This window comes from Talpa occidentalis, unplaced genomic scaffold, assembly GCF_014898055.3.
Source record: "Talpa occidentalis isolate TD23 unplaced genomic scaffold, MPIMG_talOcc4v2.1 talOcc4.17, whole genome shotgun sequence".
Lineage (NCBI taxonomy): Eukaryota > Metazoa > Chordata > Mammalia > Eulipotyphla > Talpidae > Talpa > Talpa occidentalis.
Window position 1 is genome coordinate 20,148,279 of NW_023601754.1, and position 15,264 is coordinate 20,163,542.

Below are 15,264 nucleotides of genomic sequence, written 5' to 3' on the forward strand. Positions count from 1 at the left end.
CTCACCACCACCCCTGCGGGGCTCGGCAAACATCTCCAGGATGAAAGAATGGAGGCTGTTCTAGAATCTAGCCTAAGGTGACAGTCAAGCCAGGACTAGGGTAAGGCAAGGAAGGCCCCCGAGATACAGGACTGAAGCGACACTGGCTCTCACGCTGGTTCAAGTGCCCCGGCAGGACTAGCCCTGAGCACTTCCCCATGTTTTGAATTTCTGTCTGTTCATGGGGTGATCAGCACCCACTTTACAGGGCTGATGCGGCACATAAATGCATTCGGGTGTGGGAGGTGCTTCCAGCAGCACCTGGAGCACAGACCAGGTTGATTTGCCAAATGGCCGAGAGTGCTGGTGGCTCCCACCTGGGAAGTCCTGAGGCTGCCCTGGCCGGTAGGTGGGAAACATGTGTCCTCAGGAGGGCATGAGGCTTTCCCAGCCTTCCACAGACATGGAGGCTGGGCTGGGACTCTGTCCAGGGCACCGAAGAGTAGAGCTTGGGTTCCTTCCCTTGGTCCATGGATTGGGGGTACAGCCCTTGCTCCCCCACCACCTCCACTTCCACCTGACCTCAGGCGGGGTCATTCCTCTGTTTCCTTATCTGTAAAATGGGTGTCAAAACAGTCCCTTGTCTTGGGGTTGCTGAGAACAGGGATGGGATAGAAACTGTGTGAAATGCTGAACCCCGTATCAAAGGTGCAGACTGCCATTTATAGTGCTCTTGTGACGTACGTGCAGTGCTTTGCGATTTCTTGTAACTCCCCCAAGAGACACACGACCACATCTCTTCACACGGCCACATGCTCAGCCAGGCCTGTTCAGCAGCATCTTCCCAGGAAGCTTTTATGGGCAGACGGCGTTGGCCAGCCCAATTCCAAACTTGGAGGAGGTAGCAGCCGCCGGCCCCCACCCATCCGCCGGGGCCTTCCCCCCTTTGGCTGGCGTGCAGTCCCCACTGCCCCGCGGCCAGGATACCTCCGGGAGGAGACGGCCCCAGCCTGCAAGGAAGCACTCATTATCCCTGAGTGAGCAGCCACTCCCGGCCACGTCCCCAAGCAGCGGGTGCCCCCTCCTCCTGCCACCGCCTCCATCTGAGCCGCCTGGGCTGCGGACTTCTCAGTTGGAGTCTCTGGGGCCAGATGTTATAGGGCCAGCTAAAACCAGGCGGGCCGGCCGCCGTCGGGGTGGGGGCAGGGTGGGGGCATGTGCTGGGCGCTGACACATGATCCCCGGGACCCGGCTGAGGGGAGCTGAGACAGTCCAGCCAGCGTGCACACGTCTGCTCCCCACTTACAGCACCTCTTCTCCGGACATCTGGGAGGAAATGCCTCTTGCCAGCCGTGGGATGGGCAGCGGCCGGAGGAAGGTCATCTGGGCTCTGTACTTCCTGCTGCTTCTCCTCGAAGCCAGTTCTGCCAAGAATGTTTGGAAGCGGGCACTGCACTCGAGGCTGGCCGAGAAATCCCACGTAAGTGTCTGGGTGGGGAGCCGGGGGCAGACAGGCAGTGGGTCTGGGCGCTGTGAAGTTCTGTGAGCGCTCCCAGCACACAGGGCAGGTGGATTTCCTCATGGGGAGTCAGTGGGTGGGTGGGACAGATGGGTCTTGCGGTGCTTTGCCTGCGAGTGAAGAGGCACAGGGGGCCAACTGCATGCAGGGCGGCTGTGCCTCTTGCATCACCAGAGTGGACCGCAGGTGGAGTCCACAGACTTACCACAAGTGTTTTGTCTCCACTATCAATAGCCAAATATTTATGAAATGTAATCAGGCACTCATGTAGCTATTCATTCAGTAAACATTCAGCAGAAGCCTCTCTGGGCCAGGCGCTGTGGGAACAAGATAGAAACACAGCGCCTCCCCCTGAAGGTGGCATGGTCCCGTGGGAGAGGCAGCTGGGTGACAAGTGGCAGCACAGACGCATGGGCAGTATTGCATAGCCAGTGGTGAAGAGCTTGCGCCTGGAGTCAGGCATCTGGGTTTGAATCCAGACGCTCCTGCCCCTCTGCTGTGTGACTCCAGGCAAGTGGCTGGACATCTCTGCACACCAGTGATCACATCCAAAAAAGAGAGATGAGTTCCTTTCAACAAAGGTGTTTGCTCATCACTGTTTGCCAAGCACCATCCTGGGCTGTGGGGATACAGACATCAGACGCCTGTCTTGGGGAGCTCACCTTACTCCTGTGACCTGGGGATGGCTGAGAGTAAGTGAGAAATATTTGGGAAACTGTTTAGTGGCATGTGCCGGCGAGAAGTAAAGCAGAAGGGGTCTAGCGGAGGGGGTAGGGATAGGGGAGGTCTCCGGCCGGGACCGCAGGCAGAGAGGGTGCAGGAGGAAGCACTGAGCACCGTGTGAAGTTAAAGGACTCCAAATGCAGAAAGCACATAGTGCAGACAGGTGGTCAGTGCATCTTGGTGACTTTTAATTAAATCATTGTGAGATGGGTTGGTGCTGGCCTCCCTGGGTAGAATGTGGGTTCCTCAGCATGGGGTCTGATTTGGTCTCATTCAGCGCAGCGTTCCTGGTGCCTGCCATTAAGTCTGTGTCCAGGACATTCTTAGCGGCAAACAATGGGAGGCCAGAATGAGAGCAGCTCTGCCCCAGGAGAGTCAGAGAGGGTTTTCCAGGGCTTCAGACGTTCATCCTGGAGCTTTGACCAATCTATAGGAGTTTTCCAGATGGAGAGGGAAGAAAAGAATGTTTAATGACACCCCCTACACATACCCTACTCAGGGGGCTGTGTAAAACTGCATGGAGGCTTATATGTGAACCTCCCAGGCTCACATTCTAGTAGGGCAGCTGCTCACGTGAAGAGACAGGAGGCCATGTGGGACTGGAAAAAAGCAATAGAGTGAAATGATGGTAGGTGTTTGGAGGAGGGAGCGTTCACGTGACAGTGTAGTCACAGAGGGCTTCCTGGAGGAGGTGAGGACCCTTGACAGGTCATGAAGAGCAATTAAGAATTAGGAGGAGGGGGCCTCCCTGGTGGCTCAGGCGGTTGAGCGCTGCGTTGTGAAGCTGTCTGCAGCCTCTGCAGTGCTGGTTCAATTCTCACTGGCTGTGGAGCAACCCACATGGCGGGGCAGACCTCTCCTGCCTCGCCTGCTGCTCCCCTCAGCAATGTGTTTCAGTCAGTCTGCCTGTTCTGTTCCCCGCTCTGTCTCTGGTGAATCCTCTCACCCTCCTGCGCATCTGGCCTGTACCCCGGTTCTTGTATAAATAAATAATAAAATCTTAAAAAAAAATAATTAGGAGGAGGGATGGCATTCTTAGAAGAAGACTTGGTGGGTGATGAGGCCCCAAGGTGGGAGTGATATGTGCCAGAAACCTCAGAGGGGGCTGATGTATGCCAGGAAGGAGGAGACCCTCTTGGGTGTGACTCCTCCATGCTCTACACCAGCTCCGCAGGATGTTCAGTTCTTTGGCTCTAGCACTCCAAAGAGATTTCCAGTCCAGCATCTGGTCTTGTCTCCCCCTGACTCCTAAGAGTCCTAAAAAAAGAAGCTGTGACTTCCTCACTAAGAGGAATGGGTTAGCTGGGAGGGTTGGGGGCCGTGTGCACGTGGGCTGGGGGATCTTTAAAAACACAGGCCTGGGGGTGTAGTACAGAAACTGGATTAGTTCTGGCAAACTTTTGTCAGAATGCAGGTGCTCCGGGTCTGCCCCTTGCTGAAGTCTCCAGTTATCAGTGACCTCTCGTCCTCCCCAGCACCCATTCTCAGGAGAGGCTTGTGCCAGAACAAGCCTTGGAGAAAGCCCACGGAGAGAAAGGGGTAGGGAGACTGGGTAGGGCTCCGGGCCAAGGATCACAACGCAGTCAGCTGTGCAACCTTGGGCCGCTCTCTGGACCTCAGGTGGTGAGCTGGCCATGAGGCTGAGACCAGATGACCTCCAGTGCCCTTGCAGCTGTGATTCTAATTCCATGCAGATGCCCAGCAGGGAATGGCAGAGTCACAGGAAGCAGCCCCCACACACTCAGAGACAAGACCTTCCCGTGTGGCTCCCAACACACCCTTCAACCTGGGCCCAGGACCCTTGGGAGCTGTGGTGAGGGCGAGGGTACAGCAGCTGCCTCTACCACCTTGCACAGTTAAGCTGACCCTTATTAGAAATTAAATCATATTAACTTAGAGCTCAATAATTTACATTTAAAAATTAGAAATGCATCACTTCCTAATTATGTTGTTATATCTTACTGTTCTCTCTGCTCTTGAGGTCATGTCTCTGGTATCTGTGTTATGGCATTGCAACGAGTAAGGATCCCCTTGCAGAGTGAGTGCCTGCCAGTAAGTGGGCACCCAGTATGTTCCTGTGGGTGAATTATGGGCAAATGTATGGAAACCCAGAAAAACGTGTGCAGTGCTGTCCCAGGAGAGTTGGGGAAGGTTTGCTGGTGTTGTGGACATTGAACCTAGGGCTTTGAAGTATGAACTGGAGTGGAGCCAGGCTAGTTTCCTAATGCTGCGTACATTTTACTGCCTGAGGACTAGGAAACACGGGAGACAAACTTGGTTTTATAGTCCCACGAAGGCCTATTGGAGGCTGCCAGGAAGAGGCTTCTCCTTTCTGAGCCTGTTTCCTCATCCACAGCCTGGGAAACAGCAGTGTCTGCTTTGCAGTCCAATGAAAAGATCTTCAGCCCCGTGCCTGGTGCAGAGCCACCCGCGCTACATATGTGCCATTCAAAACAAAACAAAAACAGAACCAAATATTTGCAAGGCTGGACAGGACAAGCAGAGTGTCTGCAAATAGCCCGTAGGCTTTCGGGAGGAGCAGGCGTCCTTGACTCCACCTTCCTCGCACTTGCTGTCCCCTAAGCACTCTTCTTCACAGAGCATTACTGCGCCCCAGGGCAGGTGTTTGCCATGCACTGAGGCTCAGGAAACTCTTGACAAGTTTACCCATTGGGGTGGGGCCAATGCCTGGAGACCGGGACATCTGAAGGTTCCTATGTGTCACTGTGGCTCTGGGTCTGCTTTGTCCTCTCAGCTCCCATCCGGGGCAGCTGGGAGTGGTCATGCACTTTGCCCTCTGCCCAGAGCGCCGGCCCAGCCAGGGGGCTGCAGCAGCGGGGAACAGGGTGCCTTCTTGCACTGCACCCTGCCAGGTGGGCACCCTTTGCAAATAGTCCCCCCACCTTATGCTGCTGGGCACAAAGGCCTAGCAGGAGCCGTCCTGTGCACCACCTGCTCCTCTGTCTCCCCACCCTGGTTCTCTATTCCTCCATTACTTCTGGGAGCTCAAGAACCTTCTAAGGCATCTCTTGCATATTTCGCTAAGACCTAAGAGTAGGCACGGTACGTACACCAGAGCTCTGCCTCCTGCCCTTCTGCGCGACACTCCTGAGTGGGCTTCCCCTACTCTTTGAAACTTATGAGATGACACCCCCGTGGGGTCCATCATCAGAGCCACCAAGTTGCATCCCCTGTGAGCAGAGGTCGCTCCCTGGGCCCCGGGGGCCCTACCTAGAGGCTGGGAGAGGGGAGTGGCCTGCTATGAGAAGCCACCCCCAGGCTTGGCCACACCCCTGTGTCTAGCACAGCGACATTTGAGGAACAGGGAACGAGCTGGCTGGCTGAGAGCGGGTGGAAGGAAGGCAAAGTAGAGCACGGGCGTGGGGTCACCTGGGACACAAAGCTGTCTCCCCTCGGGGCCTGCCTTCTCATCTGAGGCTCAGTGCCGCAGTGACTGCATGGTGGAAACGAGCAGAGGCGGCGCGGGCGCATCCCCATGTGCTTACCATCTGGGAGCTGCAGCAAGGGGTGGGGCACGGCAGCGGGAAGCTTCCCAAAGGCTCACGCAGCACCACTCACGAAGGCAGAGGTGGGGCCGCCCAGTGTCTGTGAGCTCAGAATGGAGAGACACGGGCCATCCCCACAGTGACTCCTGTGGTCACAAAAAGGCCGGGGGTCCTGCCCTTGCTGCAGTGTGGCCGGACCTGCGAACTTGTTGCCGAGCAGCAGCACCAAAAGGCACATTTCACAGGCTATTTGTATGAAACAAATTAGCAAGAGGCCAGATCCACGGAGCCGGGAAGCGGCCAGCCGTTGCCAGCCTGGCGGGAGTGGACAGGGAGGACCTGCTTGATGAGGACAGTGTTTGTGTTCGCGTGACGTAGCGTCTTGGAAGGAGATGAGGTGCTGCGCTGCAGTACTGTGAAGTGGTCAGCGCCCCTGAGCCGTCCGTGTGGGTTATTAAGAAGGGCACATTTTACCTTATATTATATTTTACCACAATGATAGAAAAGATACTGGGAACCCAAGGAACTTCTGTGAAGGTGGGGGGAGTGGATGGTGGTCCCCACTGTGTCCCCAGCGCCCCCAAGGTGCTCCCTGGTGCTCCAGGTCATGCTTCCTGTAAGCTTCAAGGTCTCCCCTCTCCCCTCAGGGCATCTAGATTTCCATTAGACATCTCATAACATCCTGCCTTTTTCTTCACAGCATTTAGCTCTGTCATTATAACTATCCACACATTTGCTTTTCTTTTACTGTGGCTTTGGTTAGTTTTTCTTTAACTACTTTTGCAGATGAGTCCTCAAAATCACTCATTCACTGTATTTGTGTGATGTTTGGTTTAGTATTCATCACTGTTCAAAGTTGAGCTATGGATTACTATTAAATGAATGAATAAATTACACTAGGTCAGACTAGGAGGGATGGAAAGTTCCAGAAGACTCTCAGGTGCACAGAGGTGCTTGGGGGATGATAGTTGAAGGAACTGATAGAGTTTGGGGTCTTGTTTGTGCCCTGTGATGGGGTTGCCTGGACGTGAGATCCCGGGGTTTTGAGTAACTCTCCGAGGAAGCCTCATTAGACTGCACCCAATTCTGCTGCCAGAGGCCAGGCTGAGGTCCCAGGGCATCAGGAAATGGATTTCTGAACTCTGAGCTCTGTGTTCCAAGGAGAGACATATTTTTAGAACTTTGACGTCCACATTCCAGAGGAAGAATTAGCAATGCTTAGAGGAAAATTGGCTTTCTTCCTGCACCAAGCCAACCAGTCCTGGGATGCATTTTTATTGGTCTGGCCATTGACTCTCTGGAACATTCCAAAGAAGGGTAAAGCTCTTCAGGGGAGTGAAGGGTCTCGGGAGTGCTGAGGAGGGACGAGGTAAATTGGGGCAGCTTTGGAGACTGGATTCTTTCTCCTTAAATGGAAATGGTTTAAATTTCTTTCCCTGATCATAAAAATAATGATGTTTACAGTAAAAGAAACTGAGACAGTCCAGAAGTTATAAATAAGTAAAAGGATGTAAATTCTTCCTCCAAGACACAGGTCTGTTTACGTTTTGGTGTATCTAAATTCTTCTGTGGTGTAGTTAAGCACAGCATACATTTTTTAATTTTAATTTTATTCATATTGGTTTAAATTTTTGTTTTGAGATGAAAATCACATGACGTCAAAATCATTTCAAAGCGTACAATTCAGTGTCATTTGGTTCACTTGCAATGTGGTGTGCGCTGCACCTCTGTCTAGTTCCAGAATATTTTCATCAACCCAAAAGGCAACCCCGCCTCTATTAGCAGTCTCTCCCCATGCCCCCTCCCAGGCCTGGTGCACCCTGGGCATTCGTAATAATGGGATCAGACAATGTGTGTGTGGTTGCTTTGTGCTGCTTTGTACCTTGCTTTTCTTCATCCAGCAGTATATGATGAATTCATCTGTCTGCCATATGGCTGGGTGGTAGATCTCAATCCTCTCTCCAGAGACTTCTGTGATGACCCGGGGCCATTATTTACCAAGCCAGCCTGCCTTGACTGGCATCCAGTGTCTGCTTCCCTGGGATCTGACTTGGGCTTGCAGGCGTGGACTTTCCACTGAAGGGGCCCAGAACTGGCCTGTCCCTGGCTGCTTCCTGAGATGTCACAGCAGAAGGCGGTGTAAATCTTCCGAGGCCTCCAAAAGTATTTATCTGAAGAATGAGAGAAAATAGCTACCAGGGAGTAGCTAGTGCCACAGAAGGCACGCAGACTGGGGACCCATCCGATCGGCACCCGGGATGCCTGTCAAAGCAAGTAGACTTCCCACGGAGGCCTGAGCAGGAAGGAAGATAAAAGATGGACATAGTGGTTATGCTGGGATTTTCATGAAGGATGTTGTCTGTCTCGTTTCTCAGGGATTTGGGGTGCTATCCTCATCAATGTACAGAGGCTCAGGGTCCAGGGGGTGAGGGTCGACGCAGCTTCAAGGTCAGAAAGGTAGAGAGAGATGGGAGTGAGGTCAGAGAAAGCTTTGACCTGTGACCCTCTCACCTGGTGGGCTGGGAAGCCATTGGCTGGGAGTCTATTTGTTTTTTTGTTTTTTTTTTTTTTAGTAAAAGTCACTTTCCTTTCAAAACTCCAGGGAACATCCTGTGTTTAAACCCTCTTGGAACATCCCCTTGCATGACATAAAATATTTCTCAAAATATTGAATCCTTTAATCTGGGTCCCTGGGCGAAACCAGTTCTTTATCACCCACGACCATCTGGTGTTTCCACTCCCCGTAAATAACTTGGGAGATTGGACTTCTAAGGCGCTTATCTCTTCTGTTCTCTCCAAATTCTAAGAAATGACATTTGAATATTCCTGGCAGAGCAACCTCATATTTAAATTGGTCTCGCTCCATGCCCCCCTGCTGGGGGCGTCACTGGGAAGTCAGCAGAGGTGGGTGAAAAGTGATTCATGGCTGATCTCCCAGTTCCATTAAATTTCATAAATGAGACGATGTAAAAGCAGGCTGGGTGGGAAAATCAACGGTGCCCTCCATGGAGGCCGGGCCAGCTGCCGCATTTGATCAGGATTAAAACGGTGCGGACCCCACAGGGGTCCAGTGTCATTAATTCTGAAGAAAATGAACTAAGAGCTAGTGGTGGGAGATTATGTCCCCTGCTAGCAGCTTGGAAATTATTCATAAATGTACTGGGCTGAGGAGGAGATGGTGAAAAGGCTGAAGCAGGAGTTGGACCAGAAGACCGAGTTCTGGTCTCACCCCTCTGGGGGAGAATAGGCGGTCATTTTCTTATCTGCCAAATGTTGATTTGTGTTCGTTTGCTTTTCACAGATTAAATCATATATAAGATACATATCTAATATGTATGTATTATATATAAATATGTAAGGATATATTTATGTTTATACTTATATTTTAATATAGGGGAGAAATGATAAATTCTCCAGGATATTGCCAGGATGGGCGCCCCACCTTTCTTAGTCACTGCTTTCACCACCCCAGCCCCTCTGCCTTGGTCTCTCTGGGGGACTGGATTCCAACTGGCAATGAGCCAGGTGTAGCCGGTGCTCGCCTGGTGAGCAGACGCCCCCTGCAGGGCATTGGGAGCACCGCCAGAGCCACGGTCAAGCATCCTTGACTCTTACTCATGGCAGACCAGACCCCATGGGCCCATTTATGTCTTGCCTTTTTATTTTAATAACTCAAGGTTGTATCAGAAATATGTTTCCTGTCTTTCAAAATTCTTCATAAGCACTTCTACTGTTTTTACAATTTTTCATGGCCTTTAAATGGAAAAAATACATGTGCATGGTTTAAAAAAAAATGTTAATCGGTGTAAAAGTATATACTATCATGAGGAGAAATCTCCCTTGGCTTCAAAACTGAATACTTCTCTCCCAAGGAAATCATGGGTACGTTTCTTGTGCGTGCTTATGCATCCTCCCAAAAGTCTCTAATCCCCTGCAAACAAATGCCTCTTACGGTGTGTGTATGTGTATGTTTTGGAACATTTGGGGCCCAGCACACTGTTCTGCACCTGCACTTCCTACCGGGCCAGTGCACCTGTGCTCTGCCCAAAGCAGCAGCACGTCAGGTCTTATTTCATGTTTTGGTTCACACACCGGGGGAGGTGGTAAGGGCTGCAGACACTACATGGGGGCAGGATTTAGAAATATGTACTCGTGTTCAGGGCAACTGTGCTGGGGGCTAAATAGGTCAAGTTTTAGGTGAACCTCCACAAAGTGACCACAGTGTAGCCAGCACCTGGACCCAGAAGCAGCCCCTGAGACCAGGGCCAGCCCCCAAGACCCCTGTCCCTCCCACTCACTGCCCATCAGGTGACTCACTGCTGTCCTGACTTCACACTCCAGGTAGCAGCTGTGCCTGTTTCCAAACTAAAAATGCAAATGGCATCAGGTTGTGTCCCCTTGTGAGTTGGCTTGTTGTCTGTTCCATATGGTGTTTGTGAGATTTGTTCAAGTTGTGTGAATTTATCCATTCTATTTGAGACTTATAAAATCCCAAAGCTTTATATAAACATATGGATGATAAGAAACAAATATGTTTATAGGAATGTCTGTGCATGCATATACGTGTGTTTGTATAGACACTCAGATACCCTGTCATATATGCTTGTACATATACACTTGTCTATGGCAGCGACACTACCGAACAAACTTTCCTTCAGAGTCATAGATCCTTTTTGCCTCTCATGGCTTTTCATTCCTTGCATTTGGAGGCTGTTACAAACAGAAACAGCATCTTTTGATCCTCAGAGCAACCCACTGAGGCTGGTTCGGCTGTGGTCATGACAGGACCAGAGGCCTACACAGGCCCAGCAATTTGCCCCCAGCACACAGTTCAGGGGTGAGAACTCCAGACCCACAGGCTGCAGCCGCACCCAGCTCACGTGCCCTTTTCCTGCAGGCCGAGGAAGTGGGCGCTCCCCGGCAGCCCCATGCTGATCGCTGCCCTCCGCCTCCTCGATCGCTGCCCCCCGGTGCTTGCCAGGCCGTGCGCTGCCATGCCGACTTGGAGTGCCCCCAGCACCGGCGCTGCTGCTACAACGGGTGCACCTATGCCTGCCTGGAGGCTGTGCTGCCCCCCCCAGGTAGGTGCCCCCGGGGCTTGGGGAGATGGAGGTGGGCAGCAGGCACCACAAGTGAACTTCCTGCTCTGCCCGTAAGTGCCCAAGATGAAGAAACAGAGCTGAGCTGAAACTGAGGGTGCTCTGGGTGGGGTGCCTGGGCGGGAACCCCTGGGCAGGCCACATGTAAAATGGGAATTTAGGTCACCAGCATGTCCCTGTGCTGAGTGCCCCCTGCTGACGCAGCACTTCACTGTCTCCCCATTCCTGGACGTGACTCCTCCTCTGAGGATGGAGGTTTCTCATAGAAAATCCATTTATGACTTTATTTATAAATGGACCACCACACTCCCAGGACCAATACTCATTGCAGCTTCAGGTGCCCCCAGATGCCCAGACTCCTTCAGTTTCCCACCCACCTGGCTCCCTTCGCTCATGATGCCTGGCCCTGGGGGTACCGGCTCTCTAGAGACCCAGAGAGGGTGCGGCAGCAGGTCAGAGCCACGCAGACTCCTAGTCAATCCACTGGCTGCCTCACATCCTTGTACCTGTAAAGCCCACTGCAGTGAGAAAACAGGCCCTTCCTGTAAGTCCTCAGAAGGAGCCAGCTCCCTCCTGGAGAGAGGGGAGGGAAGGGGCAGTGGGGAAAACGGAGGGGGATGGGCATCTACCTTCCCTGGGGTGGGGCGCATGTCAGTAAAGTCTCCTCCACTCTCAGTTCTGCTTGGGGCTGAATTTTTAGAAACCGCAGTCTGATGGACTGTGCCTCCCCAAGGAGGCTGCAGGGACCCTTGGGCTTTCGTAACTGCAGGTGCTCTGACAAGACAGCCCGGGTCCTCCACCCAGGTGGAGGCAAGAATGACTACACTTTGTTTTCTTTGGTCATGTGATGACAAAGGACTCAGGGTCCTTAAATAATGCTCATTAACTGTGCTGCGCTCAGCCTCTTGGCCGGGCAGAGTCCCACCAGCCCCTTTATAAGAAGAACAAAATGCGCCCCCTCCTGGTGAAAAAGCACATAAAGGTGTTTCCCTCAGGGCAGGCACTTCAAAAAAGGTGTCCCTTCCTTTGGCCTTTGTCTGGGCTTAGGAATTCCAGACTCAGCTATGGAGGGCAGGGCTTGCACATTGATACACACACACACACACACAGAGTTAGATATACCTAGCCATGTGCTTTTGAGCAGTGTGTACATTGTACAACTATCCACAGCATTCCTAACAGCCTTTCCGTAGACCATCTCCTTTAATGCTCACACAGCCCCATGGGGCGGAGAGACTGTGATCTGTCCTGTTTTAGAGCTGAAGACACAGAGGCTTCAAGACGATAACTCGCTTGCTCACAATCACACTGTGGGAGTTTCAATGCAGTCTTCTGACTGTGGAGAAGTGCCTATTGCCTAAGGCCCTGAGTGCAGGGATGTTGGGGCCCTGGGGCTATTTGTAGGATCCCTCGCTGCCCAGAACATCCTCCCCCCAGACACCCACAAACTCATTTCCTTACCCCCAGATCTCTGGTGAGCAGGTGACTTGAGCTGTACCAGGCTCCATCGTGAGTGCTGATCCATGTCATAAGCTTCATTTGGGTCCCCTCCACAGAGAACCTGAGACAAGGACTTGGGTGCAGGGAGTTTTTTTTAGCAGGGCCTGAGAAAATTTGAGTGAGGGAGCAGACAAGTGAGGCCTTGGGTCTCCAGGCCTCTAGCAGCCTGCAAGTCGATGGGGGGACCTGGGGCACATTTCAGTATTACAATGTAGTGAAAGATATGTGTTTTATTTCCTGCTGCTCAGAAACCTTTGGTCAATGCAGAGAAGGATGGAAATAGCCAATATTCGTACATTTCCTCTTTGGTAAAAAAACAGCACGGACAGCATTTTCTCACCCACAGTTCAAGGTGATGGGGAGGAGAAGGGAAGACTCAGAAGACTGGGAATAGTGGCTGCAGAACCTGGTCATGTCACCTCTTGAGTTGGAAGCTGCTAACTGCTGCCTCACTTCTTTGCTGTTTCAGTTTGAGGCCCGAGCCACCAGCTTATCATGGCCTTGTCCTCTGTGAAAGCCAGACCCAGCCAGCATTTTTACCAGTACCCACCTATGCACTCATGGTAGACAGCACATCTCCCTCTTTATTTTTGTCATGTTTTGGAATCAAACTAAAGCACAGATCATACGTAATATGATCCCAGACCACTTTTATTTGATCTCCAAAGTGCTTAAAATTTAAAACATTAATTGCCAACATTGCAAACCCAGTAATTGATTTTTTTTTTAAATATAGAAGTAAAAATTTTTTAAGCACCCAGAGGCTCTGGGACCAGTGGGCATGGTTGACCAGGACTGATCACCAGGTGGCCCATGCAGGCAGGAACACTCTCCTACCTGGCCAGCTTTTCTCAGCTACCTTACCTAGGAGGCATTTGGACTTTTGGCCTCTGTTTTCATTTTTTGAAGACCCTGCTGCCCATTGCATAGGTCACTCTTCCTGCTAAATGTGCATTGGTTAGCAAACATACTTACACAAATAACAAAAAGATCCACCAACCCAGGGGCTCAATCTCTCAGGCATTTACTTCTCTTGTGGTTACTAGGCCAGAGGAGACAGGTGGTGGATGGCACAGTCATCAGAGACCCGTTTTTACCCCATCTTGTTACTCTGCCTGGTCCAAGTGGCTCCCACCTGCAAGAAGAGAAACAAGGGGGGAGAGCAAATAGGCATGGCTGCCAGAGTCAGACAGGAAACTGCAGCCTCACTGCTGCTCATACCCCAATGGCCAGAATGAGATCACATGGTCATACCTTGCTGCAGGGGAGGCTGGGAAATGTAGTCTTTAGCTTGGCCACTCAGCATCCAGCTGAAACTCAGAGGTTCTATTACCAGAAGGAAGGGGTACATGTCTGCTGGAAAACCATAGCCATTCCTGTTGCAGAGACCTCCATGTTTGTTGTGAAATATAAGCTCGCCCACCCCCAGGGATAGCCTGAAGGGGCTGGATCTAACCCTGGATGGTTTAGTTTTAGACTGGCTGGTGCAGCCGAAACCTCGATGGCTGGGTGGCAATGGCTGGCTCCTGGATGGCCCCGAGGAGACACTTCAAGGTACTATCCAAATCCGTTCTGAGCCAGGATCCCTCTTCTCTGCATTTAGCACATCAATGATACCCAGGGCTGTGTCTGCCCCAGGAGGCTGCCTTTCCCCAAATTCTCAGCCCTCTGGCTCCTCCCAGCCTTAACACATAAGGGGGAAGCCAGGCCCTCAGCATCCCTCAAACATAACAGAACTGTTGTCCTGGGAATGGGGTCTCCTTCCTGGGTGGAGACATGAAAGGGAGGGTGCTTGTGGCTGGTTTTCACAACTCTAAAATCATAATAAGGGGTTCACTGCACCCTAATGCTGAGGCCTCCGGGGGTGAGCAGTTTCTGAGAGAATGACAGGTCCAGGGGCCTGGAGAATTGCAGGGGTGTGAGTGAGTACATTGAGTGTGTGCAGCTGTGCTTGCAACTCTGTGGGCATGTGTGATCCTGCTCTGGCTGTTGGGGTGTGCAGCGATGATGCACAGGGGAGGCTGGGAAATATAGTCTGCAGCTTGGCCACTCAGCATCCAACTGAAACTCAGAGGCTCTATTACCAGAAGGAAGGGGTTTAGCTGTGTGGGTGTAGCTGTGGCTGTGTGTTGTAATTTCTGTGTGTCTGTGTGCATGCACACAAATGTGTGTATGCTAGCATCTGTGGGCTGTGAAATGTGTGTGTCAGGATTTGTGCACAACACAACTGGCCATGTGTCTGTGTGTACAGGATTTGTGTGTGGGTGAACATGTCGTGTGACATGCACATGTGGTGTCAGGGCTTGTTTGTGAAGCTGTGTTCATAAGCGTGATGGTGTGTGCCTGTGTGTTTCAAGATGCGTGGGTGACCGTGCATGTGCATGCCTGTGTGTGTGAGGGGGTATTTGGGAGTAGGCGACTTTGGACTGTGTGTGCCCATGTGTGTGGACAGCATTCCACTGTGAGTAAGACCCAAGGAACTAGGGGTGCAGATGAGAGGCAGCCCCTCTGGGTAAGGTGCATTCTCTGAGGATGGCATGGGTGACCCTGGCTGTGTCCCTCCCCCAGCAGAGGCATGCAGCACTACAGAGGATGGGGCGGAGCCACTCCTCTGTCCCACAGGCTATGAGTGTCTCATCCTGAGCCCTGGTGACGTGGCCAAGGGCATCCCCAACCGCGGGCAGTGTGTCAGGCAGCGCCAGCAGGCAGGTGAGTGTGGGCTTCCGGCCCTGGCCCTGGCCTCTTCCCTGGCCCACTCTCCCTGACCACCACCTTGAAAACCCTCACCCTTGGAGAAAGCCACAGCCCCTGAGCCTGGCCGAGAGCCCCTCCTACCCCCACCCCTGCCACTGCCCTGCATCTCCATTCCAGTCCTCACTTTGGCTCCATCTTGCTGCGATGACAGAAACCCCAGCCCTTCCCCTCCCACTGGTGGGCC

At 52.3% G+C, this 15,264-nt stretch overlaps 1 protein-coding gene and 1 long non-coding RNA gene across 4 annotated transcripts in view; one reads left to right on the forward strand and one right to left on the reverse strand.

Moving 5' to 3' along the window:
- WFDC1 (WAP four-disulfide core domain 1) overlaps nucleotides 1-15,264 on the forward strand; it is a 53,486-nt gene that overhangs the window by 33,337 nt on the left and 4,885 nt on the right. The window contains exons 1-5 of one of the 3 annotated variants that reach the window (XM_037516260.2): nucleotides 918-1,016; nucleotides 1,288-1,459; nucleotides 10,625-10,808; nucleotides 13,797-13,880; nucleotides 14,895-15,035. In XM_037516260.2, the coding sequence (XP_037372157.1) occupies nucleotides 1,316-1,459; nucleotides 10,625-10,808; nucleotides 13,797-13,880; nucleotides 14,895-15,035 (553 nt within the window). In that variant the 5' untranslated portion in view covers nucleotides 918-1,016; nucleotides 1,288-1,315. The other 2 variants (XM_037516261.2, XM_037516259.2) reach the window with 2 other exon arrangements.
- LOC119249148 (uncharacterized) lies at nucleotides 2,365-5,810 on the reverse strand. The gene is made up of 3 exons (XR_005126084.1): nucleotides 5,728-5,810; nucleotides 4,457-4,654; nucleotides 2,365-2,648 (listed from the first exon to the last, which is right to left on the reverse strand). It is a non-coding gene; the product is annotated as an uncharacterized LOC119249148 (long non-coding RNA).